The sequence below is a fragment of the Narcine bancroftii genome, chromosome 1 (genome assembly GCF_036971445.1).
Source record: "Narcine bancroftii isolate sNarBan1 chromosome 1, sNarBan1.hap1, whole genome shotgun sequence".
NCBI classification, from domain to species: Eukaryota; Metazoa; Chordata; class Chondrichthyes; order Torpediniformes; family Narcinidae; genus Narcine; species Narcine bancroftii.
In genome coordinates this window covers 196087485-196101429 of record NC_091469.1, presented here as the reverse complement: position 1 = coordinate 196101429, position 13945 = coordinate 196087485, and the positions used below count along the sequence as shown (strand labels likewise).

The window sequence follows — 13945 nt, the reverse complement described above, 5'->3', positions numbered from 1 at the left end:
GGAGGAACAACACCTCATCATCTGTCCGGGCACCCTCCAACCAGATGGCATTAACAATGACATTTCTGTTAAACCCCCCTCACCATTTTTATTTGCCTGTCTCTTTTCCTCTAATTTTGCCTCCCTCTATTTTCCTCTCTGTCTCCTGTCATAGAGCCAAAATTAATTCACACCTTTCCTCATATCATATCCAATTAACATCTTTTGTTTGTTGGACTGGACTTCTCCCCCTCCAATTCTTCCCCTTTTCTCTCAGTCTTCATTCAGACACCTTCCTTCTTTTTGCTTATACAATTCCTTGAAGAAGGGCTCAGGCCTGAAATGTCAGCAAGATATCTTTACCTCCTATGGAGGCTGCGAGACTGGCTGAGTTCCTCCAGTATTTAGTGTGTTTTTACTGCATATTAGATTTGCAGAGCTGGCAAATCCTGGATTCTAATAACATCATGGCATTGATTGCTTTAATCTAAATGAAATAACTTGCATTTTGCAGTGAACTGGGATTCACTGGTCGTGGCTGGCCCCGCCCCCATCTACTCACTTCTAATCCTGGTTTCCCGACTAAACCTAGAACCCTTCCGAAGACGACTAAGAAACCCTGCCCATAGTTACAAGCAAATAAAAGCGTTTGTTCTCCCTCCAGTCGTGAGAGCTTTTATTCGCGCTATCTATTTACATAGCATTTTCTATCCTGACCTGTCTTAAAATCTTTTGCAGGCTGTGCAGCCACTGGAGAAATATTATTGTCAAATTCGGACATCATATCATATAAACTGAAGTGAGACGATTCACAGAACATCTGTTTGAGGTTATGAAACAATTTTACTTGACTAGAAAGTATTAAGATTTCTTAGGTTTTACTTTTTTTTAAACAGAACTGCGTTCTTTCAAGTATTTTTTGATCATAATATGTCAACAGAGCATCAGCTGTTTAAAATTCGTACTTGATTTATAAAATGCTCGTTTTGTTTAAAATTCAATTCTCCTTTTGTCTGACGCTCTATCAAACCTATACAGTAGTAGGATTAAGTTTGAAATATTGTGATATGTTTGCCAAGTGGTTTTATATTAAATAAAGTATATAAAAAGACTGCAGTGGTAGGAATGGGGATATCAAGTAACGTGTATCGAAATTAGAAAAACTGATGACCACACCGACCAGTCTCCCACTCACCTCCCCTTTTGCAGTCTCAGGGTCTTGACCCGAAACGCCGACCATCCCTTTGCCTCCCCAGACCTGCTGAATGTTGTTGGTGAAGTAGTCAGATGCGTGTCGGCAAATCACCGAGCAGGCTGGGGGATTTCAAAGTTCGGCGCCGCGACTTCCGTGGCGACTTGGTCCAAGGCGCCGCCATGATTGCCATGGCGACGCGGTCGCGTGGTTGTTGCCATGGTGGCGCGGCCTTCGGCTGTGGCGGGCGCTCCTGCGAGACGAGCAATAAAGTAATCGTGGAAAGCTGGCAGCTTGGTCAGCTCCTTGTTTGGAGGTTGTCGGCACCTCACTTCGAGTGAGAAAGAAATGGACGCCACGAAGAAGCCACTGCAGATTTCCCCAGAGCTCGGCGTTTATGCGGAGAGACACGGAGTCTTTCAGACTCTGCAGGTAAACAGACCCAGGGGTTGCACATCACGACCCTTGAAGGTCTTATCCATGTCGGAGCACAGGCTGAAATTATATTCGTTGCGTTGTTCAGTTTCTGATGAGAACCTGTTGGCGTTACTTCAACATTCTTGTCATTCAATTTCGTTTAAACTCATTGGCCGCAGCTCCTTGACCTTGGTGATTTATCAATCTTTTTGATTACTACTGTTTACTCAGCTTTATTTCTTTCTTTGGCTTGGCTTCGAGGACGAAGATTTATGGAGGGGTAAAGTCCACGTCAGCTGCAGGTTCGTTTGTGGCTGACAAGTCCGATGCGGGACAGGCAGACACGGTTGCAGGGGAAAATTGGTTGGTTGGGGTTGGGTGTTGGGTTTTTCCTCCTTTGTCTTTTGTCAGTGAGGTGGGCTCTGCGGTCTTCTTCAAAGGAGGTTGCTGCCCCCCAAACTGTGAGGCGCCAAGATGCACATGGATTTTCAAAAGGTAAATCGTACTTCCATTGCAAGAACATCCTTCCTTCGATCAGGTGACCAAAACTGCACACAATACTCCAGGTGGGGTCTCACCAAGGCCCTGTACAGCTGCAGTAAGGTATCCTTGTTCCTATACTCAAACCCTCTTGATATGAAGGCCATCATACCATTTGCCTTTTTAACCGCCTGCTGTACCTGCATGCTTGCCTTCAAAGACTGGTGTACAAGTACCCCTAGGTCTCTCTGCACTTCTCCATCTCTTAATCTATTGCCATTCAAATAGTAATCTGCCCTCCGGTTTGTATTACCAAAATGGATAACCTCACATTTATCCACATTGTAGTGCATTTGCCATGTATCTGCCCAGTCCCTCAATTTATCTCAAGATGAGATGATATCAGCCCACTGGCGGTGGTCAATGTGGCAGGCACCAAGAGATTTATAGTTTTGCTAATATTGACATAGCTGAATTTCCTTAACTAGCATTCCTCACCCCTGCTGCAGAATGTCAGTAGTGGGATTGATCACTTATGAAGCTGGTTGCTTCTAGGCTAAAATTGAGAATTTCGAAACATAGAGATGTCGAATGATAATAGAGTTGTCAATAATGTTTCTCATCTTAGAATTATTTTCCAAACCTAACCTAAATATAACATAGAAACATAGAAGATAGGAGCAGGAGTAGGTCATTCGACTCTTCGAGCCTGCTCCACCATTCAACGAGATCATGGCTGATCTTAAAGTTCAGTATCCCGTCCCCGCCTTCTCTCCATAACCTTTAATACCCTTATACTGAAGAAATAGATCTAATTCCCTCTAAAATATATTTAATGAACGTGCCTCCACTGCCCTCTGTGGCAATTAATTCTACAGATTCACCACCCTCTGGGTAAAGAAATTCCTCCTCATTTCGGTCCTAAATGGTTTGCCTATTATCCTCAAACCATGGCCCCGAGTTCTGGATTTTCCCATCATTGGAAACATCCCATGTGCATCCATTCTGTCCAGTCCTGCCAGAATTTTATATGTCTCTACGAGATCCCCTCTCAATCTTCTAAACTCCAGTGAGTACAATCCCAATTTGCGCAATCTTTCCTCATAAGTCATTCCTGCCATTCCAGGTATCAGCCTGGTGAATCGCCTCTGCACTCCCTCCATTGCAAGAACATCCTTCCTTTGATCAGATGACCAAAACTGCACACAATACTCCAGGTGGGGTCTCACCAAGGCCCTGTACAGCTGCAGTAAGGTATCCTTGTTCCTATACTCAAACCCTCTTGATATGAAGGCCATCATACCATTTGCCTTTTTAACCGCCTGCTGTACCTGCATGCTTGCCTTCAAAGACTGGTGTACAAGTACCCCTAGGTCTCTCTGCACTTCCCCATCTCTTAATCTATTGCCATTCAAATAGTAATCTGCCCTCCAGTTTGTATTACCAAAGTGGATAACCTCACATTTATCCACATTGTAGTGCATTTGCCATGTATCTGCCCAGTCCCTCAATTTATCCAAATCACACTGGAGCTTCCTGACCCCCTCTTCTGTGCACACAACCCCTCCTAGCTTAGTGTCATCTGCAAATTTGGAGATATTACATCCAATACCTTCATCCAGATCATTAATGTAAATTGTGAACAGCTGGGGTCTCAGTACAGATCCCTGTGGCACCCCACTGGTCACCGCCTGCCACTCAGAAAACGAGCCATTTATCCCAACTCTCTGTCTTTTACCTGCCAGCCAGTTCTCAATCCACATCAATACTTTGCCCCCAATCCCATGAGCCTTGATTTTGGAAGCCAGTCATTTATGCGGGACCTTATCGAAGGCCTTTTGGAAGTCCAGGTACACCACATCCACTGGCTCTCCCCCATCTATTTTACCTGTCACCATCTCAAAGAATTCCAATAGATTTGTCAAGTACGATTTACCTTTTGTAAATCCATGTTGACTCCGTCCGATCCCTTCTCTGCTAGTCATATGCTCTGCTATTACATCCTTAATAATGGATTCCATCATTTTGCCCACTACTGATGTAAGGCTCACTGGCCTATAATTCCCTGCTTTTTCTCTACCCCCCTTTTTAAATAGTGGGGTAACATTAGCTACCCTCCAATCCATGGGTACTGATCTTGAGTCTATCGAGTTCTGGAAAATAATTCTTAAAGCATCTGCTATCTGAATGGCCACTTCCTTAAGTACCCTAGGATGTAGATTATCAGGCCCTTGGGATTTATCTGCCTTCAATTTCCCCAAGACCATGTCCTTAGAGATACTGATTTCTTTCAGTTCCTCCCTTGCAGAACAATTGTCCTAAATTCCGCCTGTTCTTAAACTTCACTCCAAATAGTAAGTTACAACCCCAACTCGAGCCACAAAGTCCAAATCTAAACCCTGACTAGTATGACCTAAATGCAAGGTGGGTACATTGTTCTTTCTACTTGGCCACTTCACTTTGCACTTGTTGTTAAACATTGATGGGGGTTTCATTCGTTTTTTGGACTGGTAAACAACTGAAAAGTTTCATTATCTTTGCTGCTGATTTCTATCTTTCTTGCACTATGACTTGGTCCATTTTTGATTGTTTCCATTCCTTTTTTTTACTTCTTGAGGGATACTTTCACAACCAGAATACAAGTCACCATGACTGTTTTTTTCCCCCACTCTGCCTCCTCTAAAGACTCTTCCATTTGCAGGATTTCCTGCATCTCTTTTTCTGTCCTGACAAGATGTTTTTCCATGTCTTTCATTCCATTACATATTTCCCCTCAAACATGAGTTTCAACAATTTCATTTTCTGCACTTCTGTACTTACCAGACAATAAAAGGTTCTCTTTGTTCTCAACTTCTCTATGACTCTACAATTTCCAGTTTACTGGAAATCAACCTCTGTTACTTCCAATATGTCCAAGGTCATGCCATATCCAGATACATCCCACCTTAAGCAAACCCTTACCAATCACAGAGCACTTTTTTTTTAGGTGGAATATGAGTTTAGGGGGGAAGTTCAAAACAAGAAAAGATTCACAAAGAGGCTGAAAGGTTTCTTAATTTGTTGATTCAGCAATCTTGGCAATATTTATTGATTGGATTAAGGCTTTATATAAAAATCCTATTGCTAGAGTTGTGACGAATATTTGTGACAGATATCTTTTCCATTTACATTGGAAAGATCTAATAGACAAGGTTGCCCTTTGATTCCAGCTCTTTTTACATTAGTTATTGAATCTTTGACTTGATTGATGAGACAAGATAATAATATTAAGGGTATTAAAGTGAAATCTGATAAATTTAAAATTAACTTATTTGCAGATGATGTTCTGATATACTTAATATAACCTCAGAATTCTTTAAAATTGGTACATGATAGGTTGGAACAGTATAGGTTGGAGAAATATCTGGTTATAAAATTAATTGGAGAAAAAAAGTTGAAGTGGATTATACTCTTTGTAAAAATATTGTTAAATTTAAATGGTCCGACCAAATTAAATATTTAGGTAAAGTGGATAGTAATTTTAATCATTTGTATGAATTAAATTATTTACCTTTGTTTTATAAAATTTTAAATGATTTGAATTGATGAAAAGATTTACCGATAACATTAATAGGTAGTTAATTATATTAAGATGAATATTTTCCTGAGAATACAATATCTTTTTCAATCCATTCCCTGTAAGGTTTCTCAAAATTTTTTAAAAGATTTGAATTCTATTGTAAAGAAGTTTTTATGGAAAGGTAAAATTGTACAGCTATCTTTACAAAAATATGAATTAGGAGGTTTACAACTTCTGAATTTTCAAAATTACTATAAAGTGGCACAATTAAAATTTATTAATAGAATGTTTGATTTGGAAAAATCATTGGTATAGGCAAATATTGAATTATTTCAAATTTGTGAGAAGAAGATGGGCCAATTTATTTATAAATGGAATTCTAAGTTATTGTGTAATTATAATTCACCTATTTTGAAATATTTAATGGAATTATGGAATATGATAAATGAATAATAGGTACACAAGGGAAAATTTCAAGTAAGACATCTTTATATCAGAATAAACTTTTTCATTTTACACTTAATAATCAGTTTTTTAAATTATGGGATCAAAAGTGAATTAAATTTGTACAAGATTGTTATGAAGCGGGTTATTTGATTTCTTTTCAAAGAATGAAAAAAAATATGAAATATCATCAAAATACTATTTTTTGCTATTATCAACTTAGAGCTTTATTATTGGATAATTTTAGACATACTTTACAGTTACCAAGACCATCTAAATTTGAAATTCTACTTACAGATGGTGGATTTATATCTGAAATGTATTCGTTATTTCAGAATAAAATGCCTAAATTAGTTTTACACAAATTTAGGTTAAAATGGGAAAAAGATTTAGGGATAAGTAATGGATCAAGATGATTGGAGAAATTTATATAAAGATAGTATGACTAAAATTGTTAATGTGAGATATTGATTAGTTCATTATAATTTTATACATCAATTATATTTAACTCCAGAAAAATTAAAAAGATATAATCTAATTTCTTCAGATTTATGTTTTCGATGTCAGAAGGAAGTAGGTTCTTTTTTTATATTCTACTTAGTCATGTAAAATGGTAAAACCTTTTTGGAAGCGACTTAAATAAGTTTTAGAAGTTATTTTTAAAGTTAATTTTTTATTGGATTCATCAGTATTTTTGTTAGTTTTAATTCTAAACTCAACTTCTTAATATTACCTAACTGGATTTCAAATTACATTTTTGAGATTAGCATTGGCTGAAACCAGAAAATGTTTAGTGATTACTTGGAAAAAAGAGACTGATTTGAGAATACATAGATGGCATATGGAACTGAGATCTTGTATTTCATTGGGAAAAAAACATAATTTGTGTGATTTTTTTTTTTTTTGTAAAATTCCGAGCCCTTATTTGGATTATATGGGTTTTTAATTCTGAATTCTCCTGCCATACTGAGGTGGTGTTTCTCTACCCATAGTAATTAATTATGTTATTATGGTTTATATCTCCTTTTTTCTTTCCTTTCTTTCTTTGGAGGTAAGGTTAGAAGGGTCGGGCATGGGGGTAATAGTGTGGGGGAGGAAGGATGTTATGGGAGGAGGATGAGTCGAAGGGGGAGAATGTATTTTCATTGACTATATGTATTAGTTTTTTGATTATATGTATTATGCTTAATACTTTAAATAAAATATTAAAAAATAATCAATCTTGGGTCAAGTAGTTAAATCTTTAATTGGGGGGGGAAGTCTTTTTTCAGGCTGCCAATATACTTTTATGAAAGGCTTTGATATATATATATATATATATATATATATATATATATATACACACACGCACACACACAAAGTATATAGAGAGTAAACCTTTGTATGGGAAGATTATCATGAAGATGTCTAATCTCTTCCTTTTTTTTGTATCCTTCAGAGAATGTTGCAGTGTCTGCTAGTGGATAGACCACAGGATCCAATTCAGTATATGATAGATCATTTTAAAAAAGAAAATGATGAAGGTTTGAACATTATTTTCCATCTCAAGGAAATATAAAAAAATTTATAAAATGTTTTTAAGCTTATTTTAAAAGTTAGCATGGAACTAATTGCAGCAGGATAAACTGCAAACATTAAAGAGAAAATTAAAATAGTTTCTGTTTCATTGCTTGCCATTGTGAATTGGATTAATGGGTTTGTGGTTGAGGATTTTTGGAGAAGAAGAGGTGGAAAGATGGGTCAGTAAATTTGCAGAGCATATGTAGGTTGAAGGAGTTGTGGATGGTGCAGAAGATTGTCATAGTTTACTAAAGGATTTTAAATTAAAAAAAAAATAGACATAACAGCACAGTACAGGCCTTTCAGCACATGAATCTGTGCCACCAAATTACACCTAATTAACTTACACCCCCAGTATGTTTTTGGAGGGTGGGAGGAAAATGGAGCCTCCAGAGAAAACCCTTGCAGGCATGGAGAGTACATACAAACTCCTTACAGATAGTGCGGGGTTCAAAACCCCAGTCCTGACTGCTGGTGCTAACCACTATGCCAACCATGCAACAGAATGCAGAGTTGATGGAGGATTGGCGGATGAAATTCAATCTGATAAGTGTGAGGTGATGCATTTTAGAAGGACAAACCAGAAAGCCAAAATACAGGGTTAATGGACGTTTACTTGAAAGTGAAGATGAACAGAGGGACCTTGGGGTCCAAATCCATGCATCCCTCAAGATTGCCACATAGGTTGATAGGATAGTTAAGAAGACCTATGGGATGTTGGGCTTCATTAATGGGGGATTGAATTCAAGAGTCAAGAGATCGTATTGCAACTCTACCAATCTCTGGTGAGACCACACTTGGAATATTGTGTTCAGTTCTGGTCACTTTATTATAGGAAGGATGTGGAAACTATGGAGAGGATGCATAGGAGATTAACCAAGATGTTGCCTGGATTGGAGAATAAGTCTTCTGAGGCAAGGTTAGCAGAGCTGGGACTTTTTTCTTTGGAGAAAAGAAGAATGAAAGGAGACCTAAGAGAGGACGACATGATTATGAGAGGCATAAATAGGGTGGACAGCCAATGCCTTTTCCCTAGGGCAGGAATAGAAAACACCAGAGGACATGTGTCCAAAGTGAAGGAGGGGAGGGGGGGGAATTTTGGGGGGACATCAGGGGGAAAGTCTTTCTGTACAAAGAGTTGTGGGTGCCTGGAATGCCTTGTGGTGGAGACTGAAACATTAGGGGCATTTAAGGGACTCTTAAATAGGCATATGAATGGAAGCAAAATAGAAGGTTATGTGGTAAGGAGTGTTCAGTACTTTTTTTTAAAGTAATATATGGTTTGGCACAACATCGAGGACCTTGGGGCTTGTACTGTGCTGTAGTCTTCAATGTTCCAACCACTGGTTTCCCTTTATCTACTCTGCAAGAAAGACACAAAATATTCAAGCATTCTTTCCTTTTTGAAAATGCATGTTTTCATTGTTGAACACGTGTTTAAAAAGAAATTATATAAAAGCCCCTTATTGTAATAACTATAACCTATGACTAAGAACTCTCAAGAAACCCTTCATTTTAAATACTTCCCAAATACCAGCAAATTGGTTGACCATTGCCAAGTCCAGCCTGTGCCACGCCACTGGAATTTCGTTCATGGACTCTGCAAAATCAGAATGGTACTCAGGTGGAGGTCCTGTGGCCTGCACAAGGTTAATAGTACTCGGTATTAAAGGAGGTAAAGTAGGTCTTGATGGGTAGGTTGGGATGGTGTTCATTGTAATCCGCAAGACAGCAACATGATGTGTTTCTGACAGATAGCTTTATTGAGGAAAAGTAGGGGAGAGGATTAATCTATTAATTTGTATTGTTATGTGTCCAGAGGACCCCAAAACCCAGCAGCAATAGAAATTCACCAAGACAAATAGTTACTTAAACAAAAGTTGCTTTTAATATTCTTTAAACATAAAAACAGGATCACACTTTAACTTAACCTAACCTAATCCCCTTCTAATTCTAAACGCATGTATATGTAATGTATATATGTTTAAGACATTTCTTTGATTCATAATCCAATCACACTTTTCACTCTTCCAAGTTCACTGGTATCAGGCAATTCCTATACTGTGGACAGAAATCAACATTTATGAATTTTCACCAGGCTCTGGTGCTTACAGGTAAATGGTTATCACTTAGGAAAGATAGAGAGATTTGTTGCTTTTTGTATACACACAAACTGATTTCCCACTATCAGTACTTACCTCTTCTTCCAGGTCACCACAGAGTTCCTCTTGTTTCCCTTATTTTAGGAGAAACACTCTAGTCAGCCATTTCCTCTTGTAAGGACTACAAGGGTTTTCAATAGGCTGAACTCTGAACTCACAACCCAACTTGCCATGTTGCTGCAGCCTCCAAAAGCCACTGCAAAACTCAGTTTTCTTTCTTTCTTTTTCTTTCTTTCTCTCTCTCTCTCTCTCTCTGAGAAAACCTGTTTGGTCTTTTTTTTCTCTTTCTGCTTGCAAAACCACATGATCCCTCTTAAAACAGCAAACTGCAACCAGACTGATTGTGGAAACAGAATCAATTTCTGCCCGGCCATCTGGTCCATTTACTCAATAGCATCAGTCCAATTAACACCTACTTGTGAAGTCTTCAAAGTTTCTGTAAGTCACTGTAGACATGAAGTCTCTCTTTCAGCAAAGCTCTTGCATTAGATATCTTTTGTGAAGTGTTACTCTCTGTTTGTGACCTACACACTAAACCCCACAATCTATCTCTTTTAAAAAGATATTTATGTACAATATAAAATATAATATAACTCCCTCACAATATTATGTTATTGACAATCTGGATGGACCTGCATTTGCCTGTCAATGCAGTTAAAGACAGAGAATTTTCAGTAACTGCTGTGGTCAAAATTTAGTGTCTGAAAATGGTGTGTTCTTGTCAGTTAGGCATCTACAAAGGAAGTGGTCCAATTACAGTAAAGAATGATTTTGTTTCCATTTATTGGAAAAAATATGACTTAGGGCAAGCATATTTTTTTTTGGTATGGAATAAACATTTCAACAGCCCAAGGCAGTGTTTTCCCCCCAAACAAGAGTTTGACCTTGTCTTAATAATAGAATAATTCTGCTTTTAACTGATCCCTTAACTGGAGAACATGAGTGTAAAGGTTTGAGTCACCTGAGGATTTATTCTTCCATATGAGACTAGACAATCCTCAAAAGAGGTCTGCCTGCCAGAGAAATTCCTCCTTTGAAGTAATTTGAAAGGAATTTACTGATGATGGCGCTAGAGTTTGTTTTGTCCTGATTGTATTAAGTTTAAATAATTCATTGTATTTTTGCATTGACTTTAAACAGAAAATAACAGATTTCCATTTTGAATTCAATTGTAGGATCAAAGTCATAGATTTTGTCAGCACAGAAAAATAACTTTGAGCTCCTCCCATCTGTGCTGAGCAAGTTACCTACCTGAGCGTGTCCCATTTGCCTTTGTTGTGCCCACCCCTCTAAACCTTCATCCATTTCCCTGCCTAAATATCTTGTATATAGGCTCTCTAATTTTAGACTCCCTTACCATGGACAAATGTCTGGGATCTTATCTATGACCACATAGACCATATTTATACCCTTAATGATTTTATATACTTTATTAAGCCCTCTTTCTCCCCTGTCCACCCCATCCTCATCATCCTCAACTCCTATGGTTCAGGGAAAAAGTCCCAGCCTCTCCTTGTAACTCAAGTCTCCAGTATTTTTTGCATCATATTCAGCTTAATGATATCCTTACCATAGCAATGTAAAGAGAACTGCTCACAATACTCCATGTCCCAACTCCTGTACTCAATGCCTTGACCAATAAAGGCAAACATGTCAAATGTACTTTTCACAACCCTGCTGACCAATGTTGCATTTTTGGAGACTTATGTACTTGTACCCCTAGAGCAGTGGTTCTCAACCTTTTTCTTTCCACTCACATACCACTTTAAGTAATCTCTATGCCATCAGTGCTCTGTGATTAGTAAGGGATTGCTTAAGGTGGTATGTGAGTGGGAAGGAAGGTTGAGAATCACTCCTCGAGACCCAGTTGTTACTGAAATATTTTGCTTGAGAAAAATTGTCATTGGCCCATTTCCTTCAGAGTTATGAAACTGCACATAATGAGTCAGTTAGGTATGATTAAAACAGTGGTTTTCAAACTTTTTCTTTCCACCCACATAGCACCTATGGCATAGGAAATACTTAAAATGGTATGTGAGTCAAAGTCCTTGTGGTCCATTCAAGTGGAGATGGCTGGCTGCATAATGTTTCACCTGAGATAAGGGAAACAGAAAAGGAACTCTGTGGTGACCTGAAAGAAAGAGGTTATCATCTGGAAAACCCTGATGGGGCAAGTTTTTTCGGCAAGACACAGAAGTGGCTGATTAGAAGAAATCAGTTTGTGTTCAGTGACCAACAAATCTCTCTCTGAAAACCGACAAGAACCTTCCTAAGTGGTAACCATTTACCTTTCAAGCACCAAAGCCTGGTGAGCTTCATAAATGTTAAATTCTGTGCACAGTATAAGAATTGCCTGCAATCAATGAACTTGGAGGAGTGTGAAATGAGGTTGGACTGTGAATTAAAGAACTTTCCTAAACGTACTCGCACATTACATACACATCTGCTTAGAATTAGAAGGGGGTTAAGTTAGATTAAGTAAGTTAATAGTAATAAGTTAAAGTTTGATCCTGCTTTCATGTTTAAAGGTAATTAAAAGCAACTTTTGTTTAAGTAACCATTTGTCTTGGTGAATATCTATTGCTACTGGGTTTTGGGGTCCTCTGGGCTCATAACACTCATAATCAAAATTTGTTAATGGCATAATTTCACTTTTTTCCAAATTTATTTTATAACCTGATACTCTTCCATATTTTTCCAGTGTATTCTGTAGTTTGGTCAAGGACTCAGCTGGGTCTGATAAGTATAACAGCACATTATCTGTGAATAAATTAATTTTGTGCTACTCCTGGCCAACGCTGAATCCCTTTGTATCTGGATCTCACCTTATAATTTCTGCTCATGGTTCAATTGCCAAGACAAAGAGGTCTGGAAACAGCAGACACCTTTGTCTGCTAGATGTACTCAAAGGAAACATTGATGACATTTGGTCATTGGTTATAATTTTAGCTTGTGGTTTATGATAGAGTTTTTTTAAATTCAATTAATAAATGTTTGGCCCATTCCCAACTTTTCTTGTACTTTAAATAAGAAAGGCTGTTCTAATCAATCAAATACCTTTTTTGCATCTAACGATACAGTTATACTTGGATATTCTTTAGACTGAGCCAAATTAATTATATTAAATAGTCTGCTCAAGTTATCTGCAAAGTATCTTTTTTTTAAACAAACCCCACCTGGTCCAAATTTATCAATTTAGGTAAGTATTCCCCTAGTCTATTGGCTAGTGCTTTTGCCAAAATTTTGTAATCCACTTTTAACAAGGAGATAGGTCTGTATGAAGGCAGTTTTAGCAGTCTCTCATTTTCTTTTAGCAATACCATAATGATAGCTGTTGAGAAGGATTCCAGAAGAGTTTTGATTTCAACCACCTGGTCCAAAACTTTCATAATAAGAGGCATCAAGAGGTCTTTAAATTGTGTATAAAACTTCGGAGGGAAACCATCCTCTCCTGATGACTTCTTTGCCTGTAATGCATTCAGGGCTTTTTCATTCTCTTCCAGTTTTGGCAGCTCAACTGCTGAGAGAAAATAGAATTCCCCATCAAATCTGCTTTGTACAGCTCTGTATAATATTGTTTAAAAGTATTATTGATTTCCTTTTGGTTATATGTTAATTAATCAGGCTCTGTTTGATGTCTCTTCTGCCTTTAGTTGCCATGACAAAACCTTATGCGCTCTATCTCCCAATTCATAAGGCTTCTGTTTCAACGTTAAAATAGTTTTTTTCTATTCTATATGTTTGTATGTTTTTACAAAAGTTTTATATTTTTCTTTAAAAACCACTCTCTGGTATTTTTCTAATTCTGATATTTCTTTCTCTTGGCCATTGGCCTCTGCCATATATTCCCCTTTTTTTTTTAAATATGAAATTATCTGTTCCCTTGGGTAAGCTTTTAATGTGTCCCATATTAGGAAACTATCATTGGTGGAGGGTCTATTTGTTTCACAAAACAATTCTATTTTCCTGATTAAATTACTGAAATCTGTCCTTCTCAATAGTATAGAATTAAGATGCCATCTGTAGATACTCTCAGGCATCATTAATGTTAAAGTCGGAGATGCAAGGTCAGAAAGCATTCTGATTAAATATTCCATTTCACCCATTCTGTTTTTCAATTGTGCAGAAATTAAAAAAACAGCTGTAGTACAG

The 13945-nt window shown here is 37.7% G+C and overlaps 2 protein-coding genes across 5 annotated transcripts in view; one reads left to right on the top strand and one right to left on the bottom strand.

Annotated features, from left to right (window-relative positions):
• The window catches only part of spaca9 (sperm acrosome associated 9), an 88255-nt gene extending 86376 nt beyond the window's left edge, over positions 1-1879 (bottom strand). The window contains exon 1 of one of the 2 annotated variants that reach the window (XM_069887238.1): positions 1175-1879. The gene's annotated coding sequence lies outside the window, so the exon portion shown is untranslated. The remainder of the gene's footprint in view (positions 1-1174) is intronic. The other variant, XM_069887256.1, reaches the window with a different exon arrangement.
• ak8 (adenylate kinase 8) overlaps positions 1366-13945 on the top strand; it is a 210669-nt gene continuing 198089 nt past the window's right edge. For all 3 annotated transcript variants that reach the window (XM_069887225.1, XM_069887219.1, XM_069887209.1), the window contains exons 1-2: positions 1366-1603; positions 7510-7594. In XM_069887225.1, coding sequence (XP_069743326.1) covers positions 1520-1603; positions 7510-7594 — 169 coding nt within the window. In that variant the 5' untranslated portion in view covers positions 1366-1519. The remainder of the gene's footprint in view (positions 1604-7509; positions 7595-13945) is intronic.